Source organism: Gymnogyps californianus, chromosome 19, assembly GCF_018139145.2.
Source record: "Gymnogyps californianus isolate 813 chromosome 19, ASM1813914v2, whole genome shotgun sequence".
NCBI lineage: Eukaryota > Metazoa > Chordata > Aves > Accipitriformes > Cathartidae > Gymnogyps > Gymnogyps californianus.
In genome coordinates this window covers 3,641,402-3,668,009 of record NC_059489.1, presented here as the reverse complement: position 1 = coordinate 3,668,009, position 26,608 = coordinate 3,641,402, and the positions used below count along the sequence as shown (strand labels likewise).

The window sequence follows — 26,608 nt, the reverse complement described above, 5'->3', positions numbered from 1 at the left end:
AGGCCAAATGAATTATTTAGTAATGGAATTAAATTTGCTTAGAAAGAAAGAAGCCCATTAAAATCCACAAAAATGCATAAGTGTCAAGGCAATGTATTTAAAACATACTGCAACTGAACTGCTAACATGGCACTAGGACGTGGTTCAGATTTCAGCAAATATGCCCCCAGTCTCGTGGTCAAAGATGGGAGATTTTACTCCAGCTATGCAGGGAGAAATGATGCGAGCGGAGCCATACTGCCCAGCAGGTCTTCTTCTCGCAGGTGGGTTGAAATCAATTATCAGCACTGGCTGCTGTGCCATGGGGCAAGAAGTCTGAGATCCTCCAAATTACCCTCAGATTGTCCATATTTGCATCCCAAAGAGCCACTGGAGATAGCCTTCCTGGTACGGAAAGCCCTTCCCCTACAAGAACAACCTGTCTTGATTTCCAGGAATGTGACACAAAGCTGTCTTTTCTTACATGCTGTATTTTTATTTTTTTTTTTTTTGTGGCATGGGCAAATATACTTATCAGTACAACGGATTCAGAAAAAATAGACTATGCTTAGCAACCTCCAGCAAAACTAGCAGAACGCACTTGACAAAACTTGCGCTTCATAATGAAATTCCTACGAAGGCATTCAGTACTTAAAAAACTAGGACAAATTATGCTGTAAGGAGTAAAATATGTAAACGTGGCAAGGAGCTTCATTTTATATTCTGGCTTCAGAGGGGTTACTTCCAGTTGACAGCAGTGTAAACGCGACCAGAATAAGACCCATGCCCACCAGCAGAAAGACAAAGCTGGCTTTGTATTAGAAAATATAGAAGCATCCCTTAACCAGGTCCATGTGTAGGGTATTCTGAGAAAAGGAGGTGGAGTGTTTGCATCTCTGCCATGAGTACATTCAGACCCTCTCTTATGCGGCAGCTGAAGAAATGACAACAATGTTGGAGCCAAACTACCAGCTCAAACACTGCTAGTGACTCGCCAGCTCATCCCTGTGGTAATTCTGCAAACCCAGCGACGCATGTACCACGCAGCCGCAGTACTAACAGGACCGTGATAATTTCCATAATAGTCAGCCAGCAGTGACGAATGGAAAACAAAAAGGAGAATAGAAGCAAGAAATATGGCAGCTCAGTTGACCCAGAGACTAGTGGCTCTGGGAAGAAGAAAGGACGGCTGCTGATCTCTGGTGTAGAAGTATAAGGTTTCCAAGTCCTCCTGCAGACCCCTCAGCTCTGGGGCTTCTCCCGTAAACATGCCTCTCCGGGTACCTTCTTGAGGCTCAGGTTTTCCTTGCAAATCAGCAGCAGAGCTGGGAGTTAGAAGAGGTGCCTGGCTCTCCCCAACAGGGCTTAAAGGTAGGCACTTGCTGCAGAGTGATTTACGTTTCCAGGATTTGGACATATTCCTACCTCCCTGGGGTAGCTGTTTACTTTCAGAGCCAATGTCCCTGATGGAGCAGAGGGATCCACATCCTGCTTTGCTTCCCTTTTGCCTTCCATCCCTGCACAGAGAGCCGGGGAAGGGACTGGGTGTTACGTAGAGAAGAGCAGCGCTCCCCCAGCCACACACCTCGATCCCGGAGGGGCTGCTGCCTTCACGAAACATGCACCACATGCAGAATGACTCTGGCCTGATATATAATTCAAGTAGCCCAAACAGCTCAGGCTGTTGACATCTTTATTGGCAGCCTACAGTCAACCTTATTTACTTCTCAATCAATTGTGCCAATGGATAACCCAGCATTGGCTGGGACACCCCTCACCGTAGCCTTTGCCAGACCAAACCCGTGGGCAGGGCTGCAGAAAAGAGCTTGTGTATGCATTGCTGTCCCAGCCCAGCACAAACAGCTTTTGCTCCAAGTTCACAGCAACACACCCAGCCACAGGGATCTCTCATTGCAAGGTCTGAATAAAGCTTAAGCACAAACCAGCCTGACAGTCCTGAAAGAAGTCAGCGATCTGAGGAAAATGGGTTTGTATGTGATGCAAAGCTCTTACAGACTCACTCTGAAGCCACTGAGCCTCTTAATATCTTCAAAACCTATTTTCTCCTCTGGGGTCACAAAGGAGGCTGCATTTCCTGGAAGGCAGCTTTGAGAGGTTTGAGACTCTAGGAAAGCCATGACATTAGCAAAGGTCCTGCCACAACCGCTTGTAAAACCAGGAGAATGAGCTCTCCATAGTGTATTCATCCTCCTTTCAGGCACTTGCCCTCGTTTCTGAGCCGGCAACTGCAGTGAGGAGCCATCCCACCAGTGATGCCGAACTCCACGGGCAGCTTTTGTGCTCCATTTTTTCCATCTTGACCCTTCAGCCAAGTTCTCCAAAGGCAACTTCAGCTCAGGGGCCTTCTACTAATAATGCCAAGCTGGCGGCAGCTGGACTAGGCAACGCATGGTGAGATGGGGAGGTCAGCACATCCCCCCAGCACCCCTTTGGCACGCCAAGTCAAAGTCTCATCTGCCATCCAACCCCCGGCTCCCTGCTGGTGCCCGGAAAAGAAAGCTCAGAGATCTGCCCAAGTTGGGGTGGCAAAACCTCAAGCTTTGGACCAGAAGTCATTATGGCCATAAAAGCATTTCACCATCTTATGTGTCAGTGTCATTTTTCAAGCAGCTAACCTATTTAACGAGGGCCTTGGAAATTTGACCAAAAGCGAGCGCGTGGTCTGAAAAGCCATTTTGCATCAAGAACTCACGCGCCAGCAAGAGCCCTTTTCCTGGCAATTGTTGTAATGAGTTCAGCCACTGCGTAGCTAATGACCGTCACACACCGAAACCCGATCGGAATACTTGGCTGGGGAGAAAATTAGACGTTTCCATTGTCGTCGTTACTAAAACAGAGACCTGTGAAGTCTTACTTGCATGTTATGGCAAACTTCAATTGAAATGGGCCATTGCTTGCCTCATTAATATTTCAAGTGTGTTTGAATGCACTATGGCAAAAATATATTACTTGGAAACAAATTCAGGTAGAAGGAAAAAAACCCACAAAACAGATTTCATTAAATAATGAACACACACTACACTAAGGCGTCCTGAGATTCAGCCCAATAGCATCAAAGACAGAAAATCCTGGTGTTCTACTTACAAACAAGGCAAAATTATCTATTCATTTAGGAAAAGTAATCATGCTCAGTTAGACACACCAGATAAGCATATGAAAAGAAAAATGGCTTTGAAGCTGCTCCTGATAGCAAGCCTAGACAGCTTGAGAAGAAAATTCCGCAATCCAGGCTTTTTTTATTTTTTAAAGTATACATTAGAAAGTCTATTAAAGAAGTGGTGCGAATTGGCAATTTTTTTACCATCTTTTCTTGTTAAAGCTGCTATTAATGGGTGACGAGCAATGTCAAGCTGCAGCCTGATGATTAGGTGAAAACTGAAAATCTGGACCGTAACACAAGCTTTGCTGCAGTGGAAGATGGATAGAGGAATTAGCAGTGTGGTTTGTCCACTCAGGAGTTTACCACCTGATTACAGTATCCTCTGGTTGAGAGTTGGAGGAACTCATTAATATTTTTAATCAAAGTATGTCTCACCAGGACACTAATTATTCTCTCTGGTCCATCTCCCCCACCCTGCTCCTGCTTAGGGGGCAACATCTCTCATCTTCATCCACACATGGTCTATATATACATAGAAGGAGAGCTTTTTTCTTTTTTTGTGTGAAGACAGGAACATAAAAATATGGCTTTTAAAGCTAACAGAGAGCAGCTTTCATTTCACTTAAAGCCCTTCACATCAACAAACCCTCTTCCCTCCCGCTGAGCCCATGACACAGTCCAGCACAGAGAAGTCCCCAGCTGCCCAAACAAGCCTGGACCTTGCAGCAGCTGAGACCACGAGACACGGGGTTTGCGACCCCAGTTTAGCTTTTTTTTCCCTAGGCAAGAAGCTCTCCTGTGGAGGCTCAAACTGCAGCCCCAGCAGGTTCTCCAGCCCCACTGGGCACAGCAAGAGACCTTTGCTGATGCCTGCAGAGGCTCCTGAGAAAATCAGGTTTCAGAATAAGATGAGATAACTTTCAGTTGAAAAGCAGCAACGCTAGAGGAGAGAGGAGGACCCTTACCTGAGCTATTGCCCTCCTCCACCCAGCAAGGCAGGACCGCTGCAGCTCTGCCTGGCCAGAGCAGAAACCCTTCACAAGTGCCTCACTGATCACTGCAGACCTTTTACAGCCCCACTGCTTCCCACCTCTTCAGCACAAATTAAAGGGGCCAAAACCCACTGGAGCCTGAAAGCAAACCCAGCTGCCCACGGCAGGCAGGCAGGAACCCAAGGGACCAGGTGAGGTGAGGCTACCAGCCCTCAGCACGGACGAGCTCGGCGCTTTGAGCGGGGCTGGGAGGACGCAGCAGGCCGAGGCACCCGCATGCGCTGCCTTTGCTTTGCCCTTTCTCGCTAATGAGACCCACTGCTGTGGGTGCTGCAGCTCCAGCCCTGAGCAGGGCTTGCAGCGGCCCGTGGGGCAAAGCTGTCCGTAGGGAAGCGGTGTCTTCTTTTTTTCTGCACTGGGAAAAGGTACTGTCCTGCATAGATGCATTGCAGAAAGGAGAAAAAAAAAAAAAAAAAGGCAGTTTCCTTCTGCCTGCATTGGAGTGCTGCCTCTTGCATGGAGCCTGTCAGGATTAGTTCCATCACTTTGTTCTCAGGTGTGTATTAGGTGCTGTCTACATAAGCACCTTACAAAAAAAGCAATCACTGAGAAAAACGTCTTAAATTGAAAGGTTTTATTATGTCCTGATTTGCCCAGTTCTTTGCTATGCCTGTAGCTTAAACACTAAAAGCTGACAAACAGCAAATATCTTTTTTTTTACAATAGAAATTGACAGGCTTTAACACACACAGGCCTGTTGCCAAGCTTAGCCCAGCCATGGGAAAGGTGCTGTCTTTCCAGCATTGCCATACAGACCCTGTGCCAAGCACCCGTAAACCCAAGAGCTCATCACTTGCTGCGGGGCTGCTGCCCTCGGCTCGGGGTGTGGGCACTGCCGCCACGCTCCGCACCGAGAAATTAAATGCTTTTAAACTTTTGCGTAATATCACAGCTACTTCTGCCAGGCACTCAAAGCAAACTCATCTGCCACCTTCTGTTCCTGAAAGGATATAACTTCCATGGAAGAGTATTTTCCCATTTTTCTTTGAGCAGGTCTGGTAGGGAGGGATCAGTGAGAGGAATTTTTGCAGTTAGGGGCTGATTTCTGGCTCCCGCACACCCTGCGCCAGAGCCTGGGCCACAGCCACAGCACATAAACATGGTAAGCAGAAAAAGTACTTGCATTTTAGGGCTAATTTACAAACAGGAGGAGACAGATAAATGATGGGTGCCAGGGCTGGGGTGTCCAGCACGCGTGCTGAGAGGCATTTCCCCCAGGTACATTTGATGGTGATGGGAATTTCCTTCCAGAGAAAGCCCGGGCTGGTTTTGCATTACAGCAATGAAAAATGACAGCTGCCCATGGCCGTACGGCTAAAAACTCGGTTGCCTTTAGCCATATTGATGAATCACAACATTTGCTTCGTGATGAACTTGCTTAACCAGGCAGGAATAACCTTGGGTACCCAGGAAAGCTGTGTTACCTTTGCCAATGGGATGCAAGCCGCAGCCCAGAAAGCTGCTTGGCACGGCTCCGCGTGCCCTCCCGAGAAGGGAGCGGGCACAGTGGATACAGGCACAGGAAGGCAAAAACCAAAGTGGCATTTTCTCTGTCCCCAGACTTGTGACTGAAGGGATAATTGAGAAAAATAATCAAGAACAATGACTGCTCGACAATGGCGGCAAATTGGGTTGATACTCTCAATGCTCCTCAATTACTCTGTACAAATGCTAATTGGAATAGATCCTTTCTGTGGAGCAGTCAGCACAAATCTCAAAACCCGAGATAGTTTTTCTTTTTCTGCAAGCCATCTGTCATGCTAATGTCTCTTATTGCTGAGAGTTGATGCTTGTTTTTTTCCTCTAGCATCATTACAAAGAGAGAGTGCTATGTTTCTCCCAAACCCAGCCCTGGGCTCCTCCATGGAAGATGGTTTCTGTACAGAAAACAGCAGCTTTCCCCATAGCCCGAGATCTGTGTGCTGCTAAGCGCAGCATGGGGATTATTAATATTAAGGGGACAAGGTGCTCTCCTGCAGCAGGGGCCTGCATACCTTGAAACCGCTCTGAAGAGGAGTTGCAAGTAAGACCCTCAGCTGATGCTCCTCCTTCCTGGGCATTGATTTATCCTGATACCTATGACTGCATCTCAAGGTGCATTTAATGATTCATTCTTTTCAATAATGCAAGCAGATATTGAGGAGGTCTTCAGCTTCCTGAGATAGGGCCTTTTAATAATAAAAACCATTTTCATTTGTTTTCTTTTCAAAATAATAACAGGAAACCTCAGGGGGATTCTTGGTCTCGGCACATCCTTAGTTTATCAGGAATTTTTTGAGCTCTCTCTTCCTGCCACGCTCTGGTCCTCAGCAAGCCCCTGTGGGATGCGGGAGGATGCACTCACCCACCTCTTGTACATGACGGACATTTTCTGTCCCATATCCCCTCCTCTAGCCTTTGTCAGATAGCTTGGTCGGGTCGTTTCTCTTCACCCCCCTGTTCCAGGCTGTCCATGTTTAAGCAGGAGCAGCCAACCTTCAGCTGCCCGGTGTTGCAGCCTGGCTGATGCAGGGCAGCTTTTATTAGGGCAGTATTTACCAACGGGTCAATTCTGTCCACACTGAGGCATTCAATTCTTATCAGCAAAAATCCATCTGTTATGTGTAGCTGTATCCCCGAGGTAGTTGCAGAGGCCATGCAAATCGCACCAAAGAGGTGTTTATTGACACATCTCTTTTCCCAGAATAAAAACTGCTCCATTATTATACGATAAAGTTCTTGTCCTGGAGCTATGGACCCAGAGGAGGGCAGGATATTCCCCGTAGCAGGCTCTTTCTCCTTTGGGGCATTTGCTCCCATTTTGCTTTCCCATAGCCAACAGTGTAAACACTGAGTATTCTCAATGTCTAAGCAAAGGCAGGAGCGTGATACCTTTTTCTTGAATGTCATAAAAGCAGCATTTCTACAGAGCAGAAAGTCCGGGTACACCGAAGTCTTCAGTGATCGCATGTGACAGCATCTGGCAACTGGAGCCTGACACCTGCAGTCAGCATGGCATCCAGGGTTTCCTGCCAGACCCGGTACTCACAGCCACCACCGAGTGGAAAATACAGAACAAAATCAATTATTCAGCTCCATGATGCCCTCCACGGTGTGTGGGGCAGGAGGGGTGGGAAGTCGTGCTGGAGCTGGTGAGACCACCCATGCAGTGGGTTCTCAGGCTTGCAGGAAAGCTTTTACCTGGATATTTGCTGCTATGTTTTTGCCTCTGTTTTCCAGGAAGTTCCTGATTCCTCTTTTCTGCCACCACCAGCACAGGACTGGGTGCTGTCCCCATTCCCTCCTGCTCCTCCATGCTGCTTTAAGTGGCTCCTTTGCTTCTGTGCTTTCTGCTTCCTTTTCCCAAGCCCACACTCTTGTTTGGCTTTGTCTGCTCAGAAGTGCTGCATTTCCCCCATCACGATACTACTTAAGTGGCACTTCAGAGGTCTTTCATTCTGCCCTAAAGCCCTTTCATATTGTATTCCTGTTCACAGCATTTTCCCCGTCTGCTAAGAATTCATAAAACTTTCAGCTTTTTTTTTTTAACCCTTCCTTCCTAAGAAAATGTGGTTTGTGTGGTCAGTCCGCAATGCTGGCTCTGTGCATGTTTGTGTATCCGTAACTTTACACGACCGTTGACCTGTCAGTCTCTCTCCACACCTTTTGAACCTTTGAGCTGTTTCAGTTTGATGTAGGATACAAGCTGGAACAATATCAGAGTGCTGCAAAGTCACGGCAAATAGCTGGATGAAAGAAGATGAGGATGCTAATGCCCCTTCCTGGATTTCTGTGGGAATGCATCTCCACCAGACATCAGGGAATCCACCCACAGGTCCATCAGAAACCAGGCTCTGCTTGTTGTTTCACAGCTTGTGAAAGTATTAGTTTCCCTAACAAAATTTTTCACATCCCTCCAGCAGCCCCAGGTTTTCTGCTGATTCAGCAACGTGGCTGGTTTAGATCAGAGCATCTGCGAGAGATTGCACCGTGACTGTGACGGCGCAGGACCAAAGCAGATGCACCGCAAGGATGGCGATGGTGTTACTTACTTCATCAGTCACTGCTTGGTCCCAGAGCAACACTTTTTGTCACCGGCCAAGTGACTTTACGCTTCTTTGCCCGTATTAATTGCTCCAGCTGCATACTCGTGTGCCACTATGGCAGCAGGTTTCCCTGGTGTCAAATGGGTTATGTTAATTCCTTTCTGCTCTTGAACAGTATTACATATACTTATTTTTTAGCTAAGCCTACCCCAGTCTTCGTGGGGTTTTAAAAAATATTTTTGCTCTGGCAAAATCCCGATAGTCTACGGGAGTTACATCTGAATGAGGACTCTGAGCTCTGTTTTTACTATTTGAAAAAAAGTGCTTTCTGCAGGAGAAGCATAACTTCTAGAGGACAGCATCACCGTTGCCTCTCCAGAAGGAGTTTCAGCTGCTTTTTCAATAGCCTGTGTTCCCAGAAATCAACAACGGGGCTCGGTGTCACTGAGGAGCCTTTACAGGATCACTGGAGATGGAAAAAGCAATTTCTGGGATATACTCCCCGCCTTCCCCGGCTGCTGTTTCGCCGTAGGAGCAGGAGAGGGTGCTGCGAAACAAGCGGCGGGGGCTGCGGCGGTGCTGCAGGGAGCGGGCCCCCCCCGCCACGCTCCCAGCCCCTGCAGAGCCATTTTCTCCGGGGGGGGGGGGGGAGTTTAAAAAGTCTCTCTGTAACACAGCGTTTCAGCATCCCAGTGATGAGCAGTTCAGGGTGGAAACGGCTCCACATGCTCATTCCACAATATTTTTAACTCAAAAAAAAAAAAAAAGAAAGTGTTCGTAAAACCACATTTTAAATCCTCTGGTTTTCAGCTTTTCTGTCTCTGGGGTTAACAATGAACTGTACAACCTGTTGTGTCTTTCATGAAGGAAGAATGGGTGGGGATACTCTTGTGGCTGTTATTTAATTATCAATCCCTGCCTGGGCCAAACGCAAGCGCTGGAGCTGGCAGAAGTGTTATTCGCAGCCGTGCCAGGCAGCAGGGCCGCAGCAGGCTGCTGCCTGCTGATGTGCCTTTCCCCTCTCGTCCCAGCGGTGACAGCACCTCCCAGCTGGGCACTTGGTATCCAGGTACCCTGGTGCAGTTTGCGAGGGAAAAACAAATGTCATGAATTTTCAGCGCTGAAAAACAGCATAACCCAGGCAGGGAGCACAGGCATCATGCTGACACCCTGTTTTGTCCATGGAACCCAGCTGCTGGCGAGCCCACGGGCAGCGAGATACATTGGGCAGGGGCAGGCAGGAGACCCTGTGCCCTGAAACTAGGGAAAAGTGGGTTTTATACCAGTTTTTGCTGTAGCTCCCTGCACAGAACCCATCTGGAGCAAGAAATCCTTTGGGGTGTTACGGGAGGGAGGCCCCAGCAGTAGTTTAGTGATGGCGGGTGCTGTCACACAGCCCTGCCTGATACCTGCACCGCAAATAGTCCAACGAGTGTTGCCAATCGCCATTTGGAGCTGCTGAGCTGCTTTTAGGAGGCTGCTCTCTTGCAGCCGCGGATGCGAGCACATACTGAGCCACCAGTGCAGGACTGGTCTCCTCGGGGTAGTCACTAGGGAACCGTCCTGACTATTCTGAAATATTTCAATCTGTGGGGCTTCCCTCAGCCTCGTTAGTGAAGGTCCCTCAAGTCCCTCCCGACAAGCACGCGCAGCCAGTACAGATCTGATGCTGGCTGTCAGGAGTGCAACCTGCCGGCAAGGCAGCGAGGCGGTCTGCGGGCTGGGGGAGCTCTCTGCATCCATTTGGATCATGAATATTTGATGCGATGAGCGCTGCAGCTGGGATGCCACAGAAGCCACCGGTCTTCCCATGCCTGCTGCCGAGCATCACTGCGTGCCCAGGACATGGTCAGCAGCCCAAGAGCCTTAACGCCAGCACCGAAGCAGGGCTGAAGCCAAGACAAGGAGCTTCTCTTTAATGGTTGTAACTTTTGGTTGAATTTTGTCCCGTTCCAGCCTCCTCTGGCCCAGCAGTGTCTTTATCCACTGAACTGAAGGGTTCTCTTGTGTCCAATGTCTTCTGTGCCGTGACCCGTGGTCTCCCCAGCTTCTTTCTGATGTAAATAGCTGGTGCTTTGTCTCAATTTCATTGTAAATCGTGAAAAATGTTAACTCCATCACTGAGGGAGTATGAAATAGGGACCGTACTTCCTAAGGGTTTCTCAGTCCCCTCTACTTCACTGGAATTACCTTCGCACCCTTCCCATGGGTTACCCCACTGATGGAAAGCCATCGCCCCTGGGGTGCAGATGCCTTCAAGCGCTACTGGCAGGCAGAGAGATGTGCCTGCTCCTTCAAACTCCTGGGGATGAATTTGGAAATGCAGAATGAAATTGCTTTAAATGAAATAAAGTGGAAGAGCTGGTGATGGAGAAAACCTCCTCAGGGAGAAGCCCACAATATCGCAGGTTAGAGACCAGCCAGAAGGTCATAAAGGACAGTTATAGGGTTGGCCATGGGAACATGTGTTGGATTAGTGGCCTCACCTTTGAACATCCCAGTTTGAAGGTCTCCAGCCTGACTAGGACGGTGAAAGACAAAGGTACACATCATTTATGTGCCAATCTTTTAATTGTTTGCCTAAACAAGCCCTGACCATTCCAAGTTTTAATTGTTACTCTGAGCTAATTGAAACCTAGTTTATTTTCAAGCATCTTTCCTGACATCCTAAAAACCACAACCAAACAAAAACCAAAGACCCTCAAGCAAATGGGACAGGTTGACAGATCTGTTTTCACCGTACTTTAAATTGCATTTTAATCTTCCCAACCTCTTGCTTCCGGTACAGCTCCAGCATGGAGCAGGAAAGACAGCCGTCCCTCGCCGGCTGGAGAAGGGTGTTGTGCATGGAAAGGACAATTCTATCCCCCAACAATAACAGATGTGGAGAGAAATAACCAAACAAACCGAACCCCAGTACACAAAAGCTCAATGGCATCACCTGGAACAAGGACAGACTTGGTCAAAGAGAGGAAATAAAGAGTTTCTTCCCCCCCATTAATGACCCACTGATGCCTGCAGAGGAGGTGTTGGCCAGAGCCCAGCCTCGGTGCAGCCCGGGCTGGGTTTGGTGCTGTGAAACCCTTCTCGCACACCCCTCTTCTGGAGCTTCAGGGCATCGCCTTCCCACCTTCCTTCTCAAACAAAGGCCAGCTCGACCTAACTCTATATTTTTTTTTTTTCCCTCTTATTACAAATGAAGCCCCAGAAAAATAGGAAAGTGTGATAGAAAGCCCCATTCTTTCTAGCTTATTTTTTCCTTCTGTCTCTGTTTCAGGCTCCTCATTTTTCTGGTGGTGCAGGTCCCCAAGATAGCCCTGACATCCCTCTTACGGCAGTTTCCATAAGGAGCTCCAATTTCTGTTGCAGTGGTAAGACACAGCCCTGCACCGGGGAGGGAGCATCGTGCCAAGAGGACCTCAGTACTAATTACCATGCAGCGCAAACAAAATGTTAAACCTCCAGAAAAAACATTATTAATTATCTGTATGCATACTAAGGGCAACACGTTTCATCCAAACTTCCCAAAGGACCAACATGCCAATCAATAATACGGTTTCTGTTTTATAAATAGGGAAACTGAGACAGCCAAAGCACGGTTTACCGCAGAGGTGTGTTTTCCCATGGGCTGCAGCCCCACGCGCGCCGTGGGTCACTGCACGGGGTGGTCCCTGCAGGGCAACCTCTCAGCCCCATCGGAAGCAGCTCTGATTTGCCCCAAAATATTTTACTGGACCAAATGAAAATGTGGATGTTGCTCCTGAACGCACTCACACACCCTCTAGGTACATACCGTGAGAGGGGCTAACGGCTGCTGTACTTCAATGCCTCGTCTTCTCCCCTCGTGCAAAGTGATTCCCAGCTTGCTCAAGAGCCTTTTGAGAACGGTAATTGGTAACACAGGCTTGGAAAAATGCAAATATACCAGAGCTGGTGGGGGGTAGCAAAGAAAAAGCCCCCAGGAGTGCGGAGGTGGCAGCGTTATAATCTCAGGCTGTCATCGGTTTAACATTATTAAACAACTTCTTAAAATAGCAGCCATAATTATTCCTATATGGAGCTCAATCTGGAGAGCTTTAAGTGCTTTCGCTCCTCTCCTGCTTCACTCGGCTTTCCTGCTCCCAAACTGGTGGTTTGGGGTCCCGGGCCCATGGCAGAGGAGCGAGGGACCTGCCTGTCTGGCGGCGGGGCTGTGCCCCGAGGAAGCCTGGGCATCAGCCCTAACCCAGTTTCACCAGGCTCAGTTCTGTTGACATGAATGTCGTTTTTGTTGCATTTTTAATTGCAAAAATGTATTTACATGAATAAAATACAGCTCAGTTGGGGATATGACCTACTTTTTATGGGAAGATAAAACAACCGTAGGTATGTATTTTTATTTATTTCAACTCTTCTAAGTCAGACAGAGCTGCTGAAGCAGATCAATAGGAAATCCACAACCACCAGGATGCTTTTTTCTGTAAATAATCACATTCTGATTGAAATGACGGGGAGCTGCTACATTTGCGTGATGAAGCCTTTAACCTTCAGATCAGTAGAGCAGTTTTGACAGTACATAATTTATATGGAAATAAATAATTTGACGGGAATTTTATATGTACGTGTTCTGCATTGCTAGAGACCTTCTTTGTTTATCTAAATTATGAATAATACTACTAAATAATATATAGTCCTATTGTCCTGGACAAACACGGGTCATTCTGAAGTTTGTTAAGCCCAGCAGGAACTGGGGATGCTCTCTCAAGAAACAGACCCTGTAATTCCTGCTAAAATAAAACACGATTTGCTTTTCAAGGGTAAATAAGAGCTTTCACTCAGATATTTGAACTTGTCTAGTATTGAAGCAAGGCAGCTTTAAAAGCCGTATTATTTCAATGTAAGATGTTGGCTGGGCATGATGCAGCCTTGGCAAGTGCTACAGGACGCCTCATTTATCCCCTCACTCGCAGCAGCCTTTGATGAGCTGAGCTGGAGACAGATTAAACCAGCATTAAGGCCCACACAGCACTCAGTTATGCTACATCTACATACTATAGATTTACTTATTAAATGTAAAGAAATGAGCAGGACCTGCGCTGACATGACAGCATCCTGAGACTTAAGACATTGCTGCTCCTTGCTCGTGTGCGTGACACTGGTAGTGTCCCCTGGTTTCAGAAACCTCCCATTTCCCCACGGAGGTGAAATCACCAAGCTCGCCTCCAGAGAAGCTGAGTGACATTTCGGTACTTATTCAAATTAGCTGTTATTAATTAAATAACACCTTTCAGCTTTCTCGCCAGATTTTCTCCTGAAGTCGCAGCGGGAAGCTGGCGTGTGTCAAGATGCCAGGCAGATGTAAGAACCTCAGGGTTATATTTTCATGAACACGCACCTCATTAAAGATGTTATCACTATGGGAAAATAAGAAATTTATGGTCATGTCTCTTTACTATCTCCTCTTTTGTGCCTTCCAGCTCCTCTATCACAGAAGCCCACTACCAGGTGCTTTTAAACATGCCCACGAAGACAGCTCTTGTTCAGCAGAGCTTCGCTTGGGCTTAATTTTGGCTCTGATATGGATCCTGCAGGATCCAAAGGATTTCAACATGTGCCTACGCACTTTGTTGATTAGCAACAGAGAGCTGAATCTCAGGTCTGGGGATTTGCCTACATGCAGATTTACAGGTGCTTGATGGTAGCTGGGACTAGTTGGGGTAATAGGGACTTTGTTCCAAAATGAGCAATTCAAACAGAACCCAAACGCGCTGGCTGACGCAGCCCGTCGAGCAGCCCGAGCTGCATCAGCCTCAGTTTAAAGCAGCTGCAAACCTGAATGGGCCCAGGTCCTCAAACACCTTCTCCGCACCCCAGTCACACGTGGTTTGCCTCTGAGAAAAATGAATTCACACTGCCCTAACATTAAAGATTAAAAGCAGCTGTATCTCATCACAGCCAGCACATTTATCCGGAGCCGATGACAAAAATGATGGCTTACTGGGGAATAACCTTGAATGCTGGTGCTGCGTATTTTCAAGGTATATTAGTCACAATTTGTGTGTGAATACTTCTCCTTTCACTGGAAATGGAGAGAGGGGTGAGGCTTGGGGATTTCTGAGATGGTTTGATTAAAAATGCTGGACAGAACCTGCAGAACACTGCGGTACAAACTGCTCAGGGCTTGAAAACATCCAGTTAGAGCCAATGTATTCCTCAAATACAGCCCTTGAGATAGGAGTCTGACAACACAGTGGAGTGGGGCTAATCTTTTCGTTGAAATACTGCTTTCCTGTGTTGCAAATTGTAATAATAAAAAAAAGAATCTTTCCCCTACAAAGTTTACTCCAAGACTGAATTGGCCAGAGACTCAAAGATGAAGCGGCGTGAAAACAAGGAGGAGGTTGGCACAGTGATGCTACACGCCGACCGCAGCTGCTGCAGTGATGGGCACCAGGCTACAGAACAGCAATGCTGACGGCGTCATCTCCTCTTCCTCCATCTCTGTTTTCACTGGAATCATTTGTGGCACAAGCCAGTGTGACTGACTGGCTAAAGGCCCTTCCATGTGTCACCTGTAGGGACACGGGGGCACAACTTATCAGCCTACTCAGCACTGCAGTGCCCGTCACCGAAATCAATGTGACCTGGGCACATATTTTGCTAATGACACATTTTGCAGCTGCGGGGAGGGCCAGGCGATGGGCAGTCCCACGCCATCCAGAGCCACCTCTCCTTTCCTTTCAAGGGTTATATCTGGGGGGCTGGTTTGCAATTAAAGATACAGAGGGTAATCGCTGCAGCCATCGCCTTCCCATTATAACCACTGCCTGCTGAGGTCACCATAATCCAAAATCTAAAGTATATAAAACCTTACATGAAGATAAAGCAAAGAGGCAGCTCTTCCCTTTCTGTAATCTACTGTATCCATGGGAACAGGTTCCGATTTGATATCTACACAATAGCAATAGAGAGAAACCTGGTGGTGCATGGAGAAAAGGTCAGCTGAGCACCCCGGCCATGGCAGGGCATGTGGGGTGGCACCCACTGAGCAGCTGGGTGCTGGGGACACCCTGCTCCCCACCCCAGGGGTCACAGCTTTAACGTGTACAGGACAGCTGTGGTGCAGCCAATTTGCAGAAAGAAAAATTAAAGAGCGATGTGGTTCTCAGGGAGGGAGAGCTGGCAGAGCAACCCGGCCCGTGCAGCGAGGGATGCTGCAGCAGGGTGAAGGAGACCGCACCCGGAGGCCCTAAAACTGGACAAGAAAAGCGAGGAGGGAAAACGCTGTTTTTTCTAGTTAGGTTGGAATGTCAATATTTTGTGGTGGGAAAAAAATTGGAAGTAAATAAGTCTCATAAGGAAGGAAGAAGAAGAAAATAAATATCTCTCAGCTACTTCTCGTTAGTGGAGGAGTATTTACTTGGGTGAATATTTTGCCTGTTCACACAGCATCCCCACCACGGACACACCGGTTCTGTACAGCTAACAAGCTATCAGCAGGGAGGAATAAGACTATTTAATTTCTTAGCACACCTTGAATAGCCCATGGGGCTAACTCACATTTGGGAAAATGAATACACAATCCTGACAAATAGTATTAATAATGCAACACAAGGACTCGCGAGCAGAGCACTGTGTACTAGAAACCCCCAATCTGCATACACCGTGCCCGAGTCAGCTCTTTACCCTGCCACAGTGGTACATAGCTGAAACCCACCCTAATACAATACCTTTGGGTCTTGTCAGCTCGACACTGCTGAAAGGGCACAGGTCTTCAGTCCTGTGTCCAGAGGAGGCAACAGCAAGGTTCCTCTGGAGCTTCCCCAGCTGTAGGGATTTGCTCTCCCCCCCCAACCCGAGCAGCAGCTCCATGCCATCCTCCTGGGCAAGAGCAGGACCAGGTTGCCCCAAAACACCCGCCCAAACCTCACCTCACCACAGCAGCAGCTTCACCAGCAGCCAAAACAGCTCAGCGGTGCTCTTGGTCTGTATCCCTGCCAGGAGGGAGTTACTGCCTGGGGAGGGCTCTTGCCTCACCTTAACCTTCCCGGTGGCTCCTCATGTCCACTAGCAACATAGGTGCAAGGGGAGCAGCACTGGAAGGCATTTCAGCTATACCTATATGTAGATTTATAGAGAGAGAGATATTTTTTTCCACTGTGCAAGAAAGAGCTCTGGGGCCACAAGCTGCTCCAGCAGCAGCTGAGGGAGAACATGACCCAGCACAGCCTTATTATTCCTGGCTGCTTAATTACTGCTCATGATTGCTCTCTAATGAACCTCTTGCATCCATACCTCATGATTCAATAAGGATTTTCAGGACACTCCTAACTAATGGGCAAATGTAGCCCGTTCCCACCGGGGCCCCATCACACCTGGGGCCATGGGAATGCCATGGTGTAAGGGTGCAACGAGGAGAGCGTGTCCTGGGGGTGGGAGGGGAGATGCTGGCAGAGAGGAGCTTTCGTGTCCTGGGAGATACAGGCTGCAAAATGCCTCCCTGGGCTTACAGAAAGGGGATTTGATTTAAAAAACCCCAAACACACAGGGGGAGGGTGGCTCCCAGGAGTTCCCGAGAAGGTCTCAGAGCGCCCGTCTTCCCGACCAGCCTCCCCTGAGCTGCGCAGGCTGGAGGCTCGCTCACCTCCCACGTGCAGTTTCTGCAGTTACCATCCATCCCTCCCGGTGCCGTGAACTCCATATGGCACCCAGGCTGCGGGATGGATGTGTGTGCCGCGTGGGAGGCTGATGGCAGGGACAGAAAAAGCTTCAGCCCACTGCAGTCCTGAGCAGCACCAGGGAGCAGTGAACTGTGCATGGATCAGGCAGCGCCGGGTTTCTATTTAACCCTTAATCCCAGTAATTTGCTCTAACATTATAGTTCAAGCAGACACAGCCACATGCACAAAGGGTCTGACACCAATTAGTCATTCGTGCAAAACAAGAGATTTTTTTTTTGCTTCTAAGTGCAAACGATTTTCTGCGAAGTGTCAGACGCAATTACCTTCCTATGGGCCCGTGAGCAGCTTGACTCATCCCATCGGGCGAATTTAAGGACTTCAGTCTCATAGGGGTTAAACCTCTAATTTAATTGCTAGTTTACCCTCAAACTCCACTTTTTATTTATTGCAATCCAAGCAACAGACACAGAAAGAACACAGTGGGAGGCCAGCACTGAAATAGGGGTGGGAGACAGACCAAAGGAGGCAACTGAGCGGTGTTATTCAAGGAGGGAAGGATGTGGCATAACAGAGATTACGGTGGGGTGAAACCATGCCAGATGACTAGGAGAGGTGTTTAAATGATGAGTAGGTGTCCTAAGGGGGTACTACATTTATTTACTGAGCATTTATTGCTGTGGAGAACATCAGCTGCGGGGCGATGCTCGGGGGAGAAGGACTCCGCAGAGTGGTTGGGCTCCGCAGCTCACCCCACCACCTCGCTCACACCACACTTACATCTCCGTGCCTCAGAGGCTCTGGAGAAGTTTCTCCACAGTCAATGAAGGTGTGATACTTGCATTTAGGGGCCCACAGCCATCCATGCCGAGAGCTGCTGCCACGCCGGGCACCATTAGAGGGACAGCAACACCACCCGGCAGCACGACCACTCTTGCCCGTGCTCTGCCAAGCACTACAGTTTCCTGCCCCAAACCAGCATTTACTGACCCAACAGCAAACACTTGTTTTGACAGATTTCTTTCGGCAGTCCTGCGCTTACGAAGGGCTTGTGCTCACTGGGTGAACGTGCGAATTCCTGGGCTCACAAATGCAGCCATATGATGACAATCTCTCCAATGAATTAAAATAATTACTTTTCTAATTTGCCCCTAGACTCTGCTAAACCTTCTGGGGCCTTGAGGAAGGCATGAAGTTTTTTCATGTCTTCTGCTTATGTAGGCAGACATTTTAATTTATAAAATGAGTAATTCTGTATTTAATCAGTACAAAGGAAAATTCCACTTGGGGACAGGGACGTCTCACGGTGCTGCACAGGATTAACTGCACTAAACGACTCCCCGGCGTGGGAGAACGTAGCCGTGTGGGACAGCCCTCATGCCTCTGAGCATCAGTGATTTTGGTGATCCCAAATGTCTCCCTTCCAAGAAGGACTGAGAAGATAAAGGATCCATCAAGGGGAAGATGCAAAGGCAACCGTGTCTGAGCCCCCAGAAACCACTAACATCCAGCCCAGCAAACTAGATCAGGCTCCGCAAATGCAAGATCATCGCTTGTGAACTACAGCGCTTTCTTGGAGGCTAATTCACAGCGAACATAGAGATCCCAGCGGAAAACTGATGGTTTATCAGGCTGGGGTGAACAGATGAGGACCAGCAAGCTTTATCGCTGGATAGTGGGGCTGGCTTGTGCTTTAATGCTTGAACCTTCCCAGCAGTGAACCTGTCACGTAGCACGCACTTACAAACTGGGTTTTAAAATGAGAAAACAGACGCTTGAGGGTAATACAAAAACTAAGGGTAAATACAACTGTGTCTACAAAAAGATGCCCTGGTTTTAAAACTTAGCAAATTAGGAGTCAGTGACATCAAATATACGTTACTTGCTTATCTGAACAAACTGGAGAGGAAATAATCCTGTTCAAGAGTTGGCTGGATATATACGCTTGCAGTGAGGTCCCACGGGACAGGCGTCAGAGTTGATGCAAACAGCGGTGCTGCGCCAGGACTTGGACCCTACTTAGGAGTAGTCTGTAAATAATACATAATAAATAAACAATAAGCAATAAACAATAAACAACAAATAATAAATAATAAATAATAAATAATAATATCAGAGGTGCGACATTCATTACACGGTATGCTACAAATGAGGGTAAAAGTGCGTATATTCTATTTTTTTCAATTACAGTAAGACAAAACAAGCTGAAATATACCAAGAATCCCTGGAGGGTTTTGTTTTACAGAAAGGAAATTTTCAGAAAGGTTTAAAATAACAAGAACAGAAATAAAGTTTGGACAAAGCTCTTCCTCCTGCGAGGGGACAAGCTCGCGGCTTGCACAGGAGCACATGAGGGAGCACGGTCTTTTCCTTCCCTGCCCTTCATTTTCAATCAGAGTGATGCTCTCACCCTGGCAGCTGTCAGGTCTTCTAAGACCGAAGTGCCAAACCATCGTATGAAATTTTAAAACTGAAAACCTCAAAATAAGGCTCATACACACACACAAAAAGCAGCTAAAATACCATTTTCTTGCCAAAGTGAAATACAAGCCAGCTACTTTGCTACAGTGGACTAGTGCCATTAATTTCAGCTACATCACTTTACACCGGTTTGGGATCTCGCCTTTCACCAAAATAACTCGCACTTCTGGTCATAATTTCCCCTAAGTCCCGCGCCTAATGTTTCCTATGGGAATATTTTAGGGGGTTTTCCACTCAGTGCTGCACTGAAATTCTCCCAGTCACTCTTCAGACCTCCAGTCTATGGGATGGCGGAGGAAATGTGGGTGCCTGAGCCACCCCAACAGCCCGGACACCCAGGGCTGTAGTGCTTCCAGTCTAACACGGGATATTTAAGCAACAGTTTGCAAGTGGCCATAGAGAAACAGCAACCTGCTTGTGTCTATGCCTGCTGAGGTATAGTCGAGAAAGATGGCTATTTCCCATTACAGCCTGGTTAAAAGTGATATCCAGCAACAAGAGATATCAATCAGTAAATATTGAATCAAGACAAAATTTATGTTTTTCTAATGATGGCTATTTCTTGGAAATTTACACAAATGTTTTACACCTGCTGGTGCTTAGGCCAGTAAATCGATAATTAAATGATACAGTCAAATGCACAAACTTTTGCAACCTACCTAAACCAAAAAAATACACTTTTTTTTTTGTCTTAGTTCTACTCTATTTTCTTTTTTCTGCTCTCGAGTCCAGCCCTGGATTTATCCCCCAGGCAGAACTGCTGTTTGCTCAGCGGGATGAGCTGAGAGAAGAGGACTTTGGAGAGATTTTTAGTTATGCAGGGAAGAATCAAAAAAAAAAAAACAAACCCCAAAGAAAGGAAAATATCCCAATTCTCTAGGTTACATTATTGGTTATATAACCAATCTCTCTGGTTATATTTACGCTCCTATAAATAGAGAATTGCCCCTGAAAGAGTGGCCTAAAAAATAAATGACAAACGGAGTCAGGACGCGGCGACCGTCGGTGCTCGGGTGGGAGCGGGCGCAGGGGTGGCGGGGCTCAGCACGGGGACGAGGACATCTGGTCGTAGTCGGGACACTTGAGCAGAGCCGGGTAGTTACTGTTCATCTGCAGGGATGCCTCGCTGGAGATATCCGAAGGGCTGCGTCCCCGCGCCCACGCGTCCGGGTGCAAGAACTGCCCCGAGTAGTCGGAGCAGTTGCTCAGACGGGGACGGTAGAAGCCGGGGTGAGGTCGGTAGATGTCCTCGGCCGTGTATCGCTTCATGAACAGGTAAACGGACATCACCCCGGCGCTCTGCAGGGGAGAGAGACACGGCCTGATGCTCACCCTGCGAATGGCTACCTTCTACACCACCAGAAAAACAGAACAAAAATATAAATCGCTTTTTTTGCTCTACTGACGATGCACAAGGGCTCCCGAGGACAGTCACTTCACTGCCCTGTGCTCCAGGTCCCTGCAGTGAATAATGTGGCACCACCGAGTCTCCTCCTCCTCTGCATCCATGCTTGGCATCAAATGGTGATCAAATGCCCCATCAGTGCTCCAGGCTTGGGGTCTGTCCCCACTGTATATGTCTCCCACACACTATATATTACCCATCTGCCCTCATAGCCTACCCTTAAACCTCGTCTGAGTCCTCTTTTTGCTCACAGCCTCAATGTCCACCCCTGAGAACACGATACACTCGTTACAGGGATGTGAGAGCTCCCGGGTACCTCTGTGAGAAGGAATGAGATGGCAGAGAAGGCAAACGACCATCCGTATTTGTAACTGAAGAATGTTTCTGAGTCCTTGGTCCTGTTCAGCATCTCGTCATTAATGCTGGATATGTAGAGCACCAGCCCCACCACGAGGGACAGACCTGGGGAGAAACCAAGGAGAAAGACGGTGGGAAACGCTTCAGGGATGAAGCCGCTGAAGAATCGCCTTCCTTTAAGACCTGACTTGTGGGTGAAAATGCAAAACTATGGAATTGTGCTTGAAATAACTGGGGAAAGAGGCTGCTTTCCTGCTGAGCTAACCCAGGGCACTCCTCTCATTTCAGTCAAACCGTTACCTGCTCAAGCAAGTCCGTGTGCACCGGGTAGGAGCTGGCTTCAAAGCTCGGCTGTCACAGCTATTTGTTTAACACTAGCACAACACCATGAATAAAACATTCACTTGTCTCATGTAGAAACATCCCGGCTGAGCAGTTTGAAGTTTCAGATCTCTCCTGCGGCCGACGTGCCGTGAGAGGTGTCCTCTCCCCCAGCAGCTGCTCCTGCGTGGGTGGTGGGTGCTTTCCCCCGCATCTCCTCACCACTGCCACAAACGAGTTTTGCACTGGGTGATTTTCCATCCTGCAAAGCCCGAGCAGGCTGCGGGGCTGAGCCGGGAGACCCCACGGGTGATGACTCCAACGAGGAGCCACCACAGCGGGTTAGGAGAGCACCAGCAACTACAAAAACAAATGTGCTCCACACTCAAGGATTTTCAGAAGAAAACCTGGCTAGCAAAACTCACCCGACAGGATGAAGAATATCCCCGAGACAAAGGCGAGGATGGTCCGGTGCGGCCGAATGTGGCCGATGTTGCTCAGGATGAAGCCGATGAACATGAAGAAGAGGCTGACCAGAGGGAATGGGGTGGCAGAGCGGATCATCTCTGGGGGCAGAGGAGCAGAGGAAAGCGAGAACAGGTCAATCCTCCCCACACAGCACAAGAAATGGGCTCGGCTGGGTGAGATGGCTCCAGCCCTGCTGCTCTCTGACCATGTTGTGTCCTTCCTCGCTCCTGGTTAATGTGGGTGCCTCTGCGCTGCTCCCCAGCCCCTGGCAGGGGTTCCCCTCTTTGCTAAAGAGCTGAGAAAAGAGGTGACTCTGTCTGGCTGAGGAAACATCTGCTAATGTTTGCATTACTGAGGGTTTCTATGTGAAGTGTTACATAGGAAAAAAACATTGGAACCTGTATTTTTCCCTAGCTTTGCTGCAAAACTGTTTGCTGAACAATTCTAGTTATTAAATCAGAAATGACTGCAGAATTCATTGTGAGAGCTGTGACACTCCGTCCTTAATTCATCCCACTATGTAATGTGTAAAATTGACTGCTACAGAATAAATACAGCTGCAAATTATGGAGAGGAGACCATAAAGCCAAACACTTCCATAAACATCAGCGCTGAATAGCCAGTGACAGGAAATTGTACAGCTTAGAGCCTCTGGGAGCATCCTGCTATCAGAAAGGGATGTCCCCAAAAGCTTAGGAGCATATTGGGTAAACCACATATAGTAAAAAATGTAGTTGCATCCTTGCATGGTAGTACTGTCAAGAAACTAGGAGCTTCTTTGGCAAGGACACAAAGAGGATTTCTTGGGGGGATCCCTAGTGACCCTTTGGTGCTTTGCAGGACGCAAGGGGTAAGACCCCACCGAACCACTTACTCAGGACGTTGATTGTGGATTCAGACGTCAGCTGGATGTTCATGGGCATGACGTATTCGATAGTGAAGCACCGGCCACGCTCTTCACCTGCAGCGGACACAGACCGAGTCACACCTGCAGTGTGTTTGTCTGTTTATTTTTGGTGGGGGAGAGAGCAGCTTTAAAATTAATTTCAGTGCATGCATAAAAACAATCTTGCTTTTTAGTGCTGCTTCCATCTCGGGTGTCAGTGTTTGGGGCTGAAGAAAGACATCTCTTAACTACCATCTCCCTTGTGCAAAAGGATTCCCTTGTATACAAAAACGTGAACCCTGAAGCCAGAGCGTTTAAGGTCACCCCAGGGGCAGTATCAGAGCTCCTAACTCCCCCAACTTTTTCAAAGCAGCAGTTGAAACTTCGTGACATTTCAGATTGGTCACTTTGAGATTCCCATTCCCTTGGGTTTTATTCAACTCTGTCCCTGCAGCCAAGTCGCTTCATCAAACTTGGCGCAGATGGAGGGAATGGTCCAGCTGACCTGAATCTAAATGTTGCAGGGACAAAAAGGAAAGTTTTGAGCTGCTGCCCAAGGCGCCGTGGCCGCGGCACTGGGACGGAGCGGGATGGGGGGCAGCAGGGTCTGGCATGGCAGCAGCAAACTCACACAAAGCCTGTGTGCAAAGGCACATTTTTCCATCTGACTATTAAAGCCGGGCATGAGGTGATGGCATTACTTGGGTTGTGCCTAAGTTTGGAAGCAAAGATGGGCACAGCCTCTAAAAATCCTATTTTTCCTGGCCCTTTCCCGCGGTACGACACTGACAGGCAGCAAACATCACCTTAGCAGGAGACATTTTTGGGAGGGAGGCCATACCTGCTAGAAAGCAGACCCTCCAGAGCCCCGAGTGCAGCGACAGTTTGATTTCGGCCGTCTGGTTTTGGGGCTGGACGATGCCCTCCTCCAGGTAGAGCCAGTAGTCGGTGCTGACGGAGATGCCCAGGAGGCCGAGGCCGCAGACGGCGAACACGCTGCTGAGCAGGGTCAGCGCCTTCCTGCCACAGGCGCTCATTCCCAACAGCATAGGGGGCCGAGGCGGCGGCGGCGGGGACGGCTGCCGGGAGAGGGGACGCAGCCGTCAACACGGAGCCGTCTACGGCTTTTTGGGGGAACGGATGCGTCAAAGCTTTGCCCTCTGCCCTTAGTTGCTCATATAGGTCGAGCTGAAATAAGCCGTTAAAACAACCACAGCGGGCCCTGACAGATGGAGAGTTTGAACCAAATCCCACCCGACTGCTGCCCCACGCCAGCCCAGGGCTCGTGGATGGGCTGAACGCTGGGTGCTAGCACCGGGGTGGGAGCCATGCGGGATGGGCTGGCCGGGAGCAGCTCATCAGCTCCCGTTTTATTTGCTGCGGGTGAATTCCTGCTGCTCCAGCCAAACCTGGCGCTCGTCTCCCCAAGGATGTAGCCAAACCACAGCATCTGCTGTCCTCAGAGCCTTATCTAATGCTCCCATGCAGGGCGGCAGCACGAGCCCTCTCTCCTCAGCACAGGAGCCTGTTGAGGCTCACGGACACCGCGTTACCGGGTCAACAAAGACACTTTTAGCTGCTGGACCAAAACCCCCTCCCGAGCAGCTCCAGTCACCACCCCGCTCCCCCCAATATCGCCGTTTTTCCTCTTCCAGGGTAGATTTACCCATTGGGGGATCAAGATCCCGATTTTGCAAAAACCATGCTACATTCATGCACGCTGAATGACATCATCAAACGCCTCGAGGCGGAGCAGCGTGACGCAATAGCTTGCCTTTTTTTGCTTTTTATTGTGCTTGCTGGATCAGAGCTGCCGGTGCCAGTGTCAGCTGAACGCGCAGACTGAACTGCTCCAAACTCAGCTTGTGCTTCAGGGGGAGGCAGGGAAATGGGGCCAGAGAGCTGCAGTCAGGCCCTGGGCAAACATTAAAGGAGGAGGCAAAAACACTTCCTTCATCCCCATGTTGCTTATGGATGGAATCTTCTTTTTTTTTTTATGTTATTTTTGCTAATTTGTGGAATTTAGCAGTTCTCACGGTGCCCTGCAGACTGATAAAATTTCACCAGAAATCACAGTTCTTGGTGCAGCAGAGAAAAAGTGCAATTGATATAGGGGGAAAAAAGCCACAGAAATGAAAGATCAGAGGAATAAGAGCAAGAAGGAAAAGATACACGTGAGAGATGGTCTTCTGGGGAGTGGGAATGAGGCAGATAGCGCTACTGACTGCTTTTATAAAGGCAGTATGAATCACAGATAAGTGCCGTGTTATGTATATTTTCCAAGGCACATTTTGCTGTTGTTCAGCACAGCAAACAATACGGAAAAAAAAATACAAATCCAGCTACACAACAAAAGCTACCAAATTTAACACAGTAGCAGCGGGATGCGTCTTCCTTGGGCTCCCTTTAAAATTGCACAAGGCTCATTCACGCCGCGTGAAGTTTCAAGAGACAACAAATGGGAGAGGGCTGGGGGCAGAGCACGGCATTCCCCCGCTGTGTCCCACTGCCTGGGAAGGAGGGCAAAGTCCTCCTAAACACACATTTCATTTGAAACACCTATTCCCAAAATAATGATGGCTAAACAATAGAGCCGGGGCACATATGTCGTACTTCTCCCCAGGTGTCAGCTTTTGAACCTACGCAGGAATAGCTCCATCGTGCCTGTACTCACAGCCGGCGTTTGCTATTGCGGCACGCGTTGGTGAACGGGCTCTTTGGAAGAGAAGTCTTGTTGCTGTTATCACTGCGGCAAAGGTGGTGGGATTTAGCGATTAAGTCAGGAGAAGCGGCTCCTGCCTGGGCCAGGAGATAATGGCTCGCTGCTTCGACATGTCTGGCCGGCAAGCGGAGCAGAGGAGGGCTTTTTCTCTTGCACCTCTGATGTAAATATATTAATACTTGCTTACAGTGACTCTCAGAGATGCCCAAAGTCCTCACAGCTTGCACTTTTACGCTCAAAAGCCTCCAAAGATAATGTTCTGCCATAGTTCCCTCATGATTAGTACGAGCAGATGATGCTAATAGTTATTTCTTGCTTCTGAACCGTCTGCGAGCCGGGCTCTCTCAGGGACCTCTGTGCTCTTGTAGTGCCCATCCCTGGCACATCTATAGCCCAAACGCACAGCACCAGGCTCCCCGACAGCCCAGTCCGGGGCTGATCTTGCAGCAAGCTTCATACAAGACTGATGTGAAGGAAACTTGTGGTTACTGTGGAGTCCAAATAACTGCGTTTACTGAACAGATGCAACAGCCAAGGCCTGTCTGCACCTCCAGCTCACTGCTCTGGGCAGCAATAAGAGAGAAAAGCAGGGAATGCTGCTGGAAGAGTTGCAAATTCTTGAGCGAAAGAGAGAAAGGAAGGGAGAGACTTTTATTATCGCATCCTACCCTGAGTCCAAAGCAGACAAGTATATCTTGGTAGGAAGCAGATGTACTTGCACCCTCAAGCGCTGCAACAGCTCTGACAATTCTCTTCCATATGAAATTAAGGATTTGGCTCTTCCTACGTTCACACTGAGCCGTTTCCCAGAAGGTACCGACCTACGGGAAGGGGAGTGCTGTCGCTTACAGACAGCCCAAGCAAATGCTCCAGCTTACGCTACTGCAAGCTTTCCACCTTTGGCTTTGCTAACGAGCCTCATTTTTAATGTTCTTATTTAATGTTTCTCTCAGCTCAAAAAGAGCAGGACATGTTCCCGGGAGGGACGCCTCCCTGCTAGAGGTGCGAGGAGCGAGATGTGCAGAGGAGATGCTCAGGTTTTTTTTCCTGAGGAATCAGGAGGCAGCAGCTAAAGAAGAAACTGGTAGCTATGGGGCGGAGAAGCACGTCCTCCAAAGGTAGCCCTGCACCTTG

General features: G+C 48.5%; 1 protein-coding gene across 1 annotated transcript; it reads right to left on the bottom strand.

The window, feature by feature from the left end:
• Positions 1-20,356: 20,356 nt before the first annotated feature.
• On the bottom strand, positions 20,357-23,801 carry CACNG5 (calcium voltage-gated channel auxiliary subunit gamma 5). The gene is made up of 5 exons (XM_050908597.1): positions 23,594-23,801; positions 22,741-22,827; positions 21,824-21,964; positions 21,037-21,182; positions 20,357-20,614 (listed from the first exon to the last, which is right to left on the bottom strand). The coding sequence occupies exons 1-5, from the start codon at positions 23,799-23,801 to the stop codon at positions 20,357-20,359; spliced, it is 840 nt and encodes a 279-aa protein (XP_050764554.1).
• Between the last annotated feature and the right edge of the window lie 2,807 nt (positions 23,802-26,608).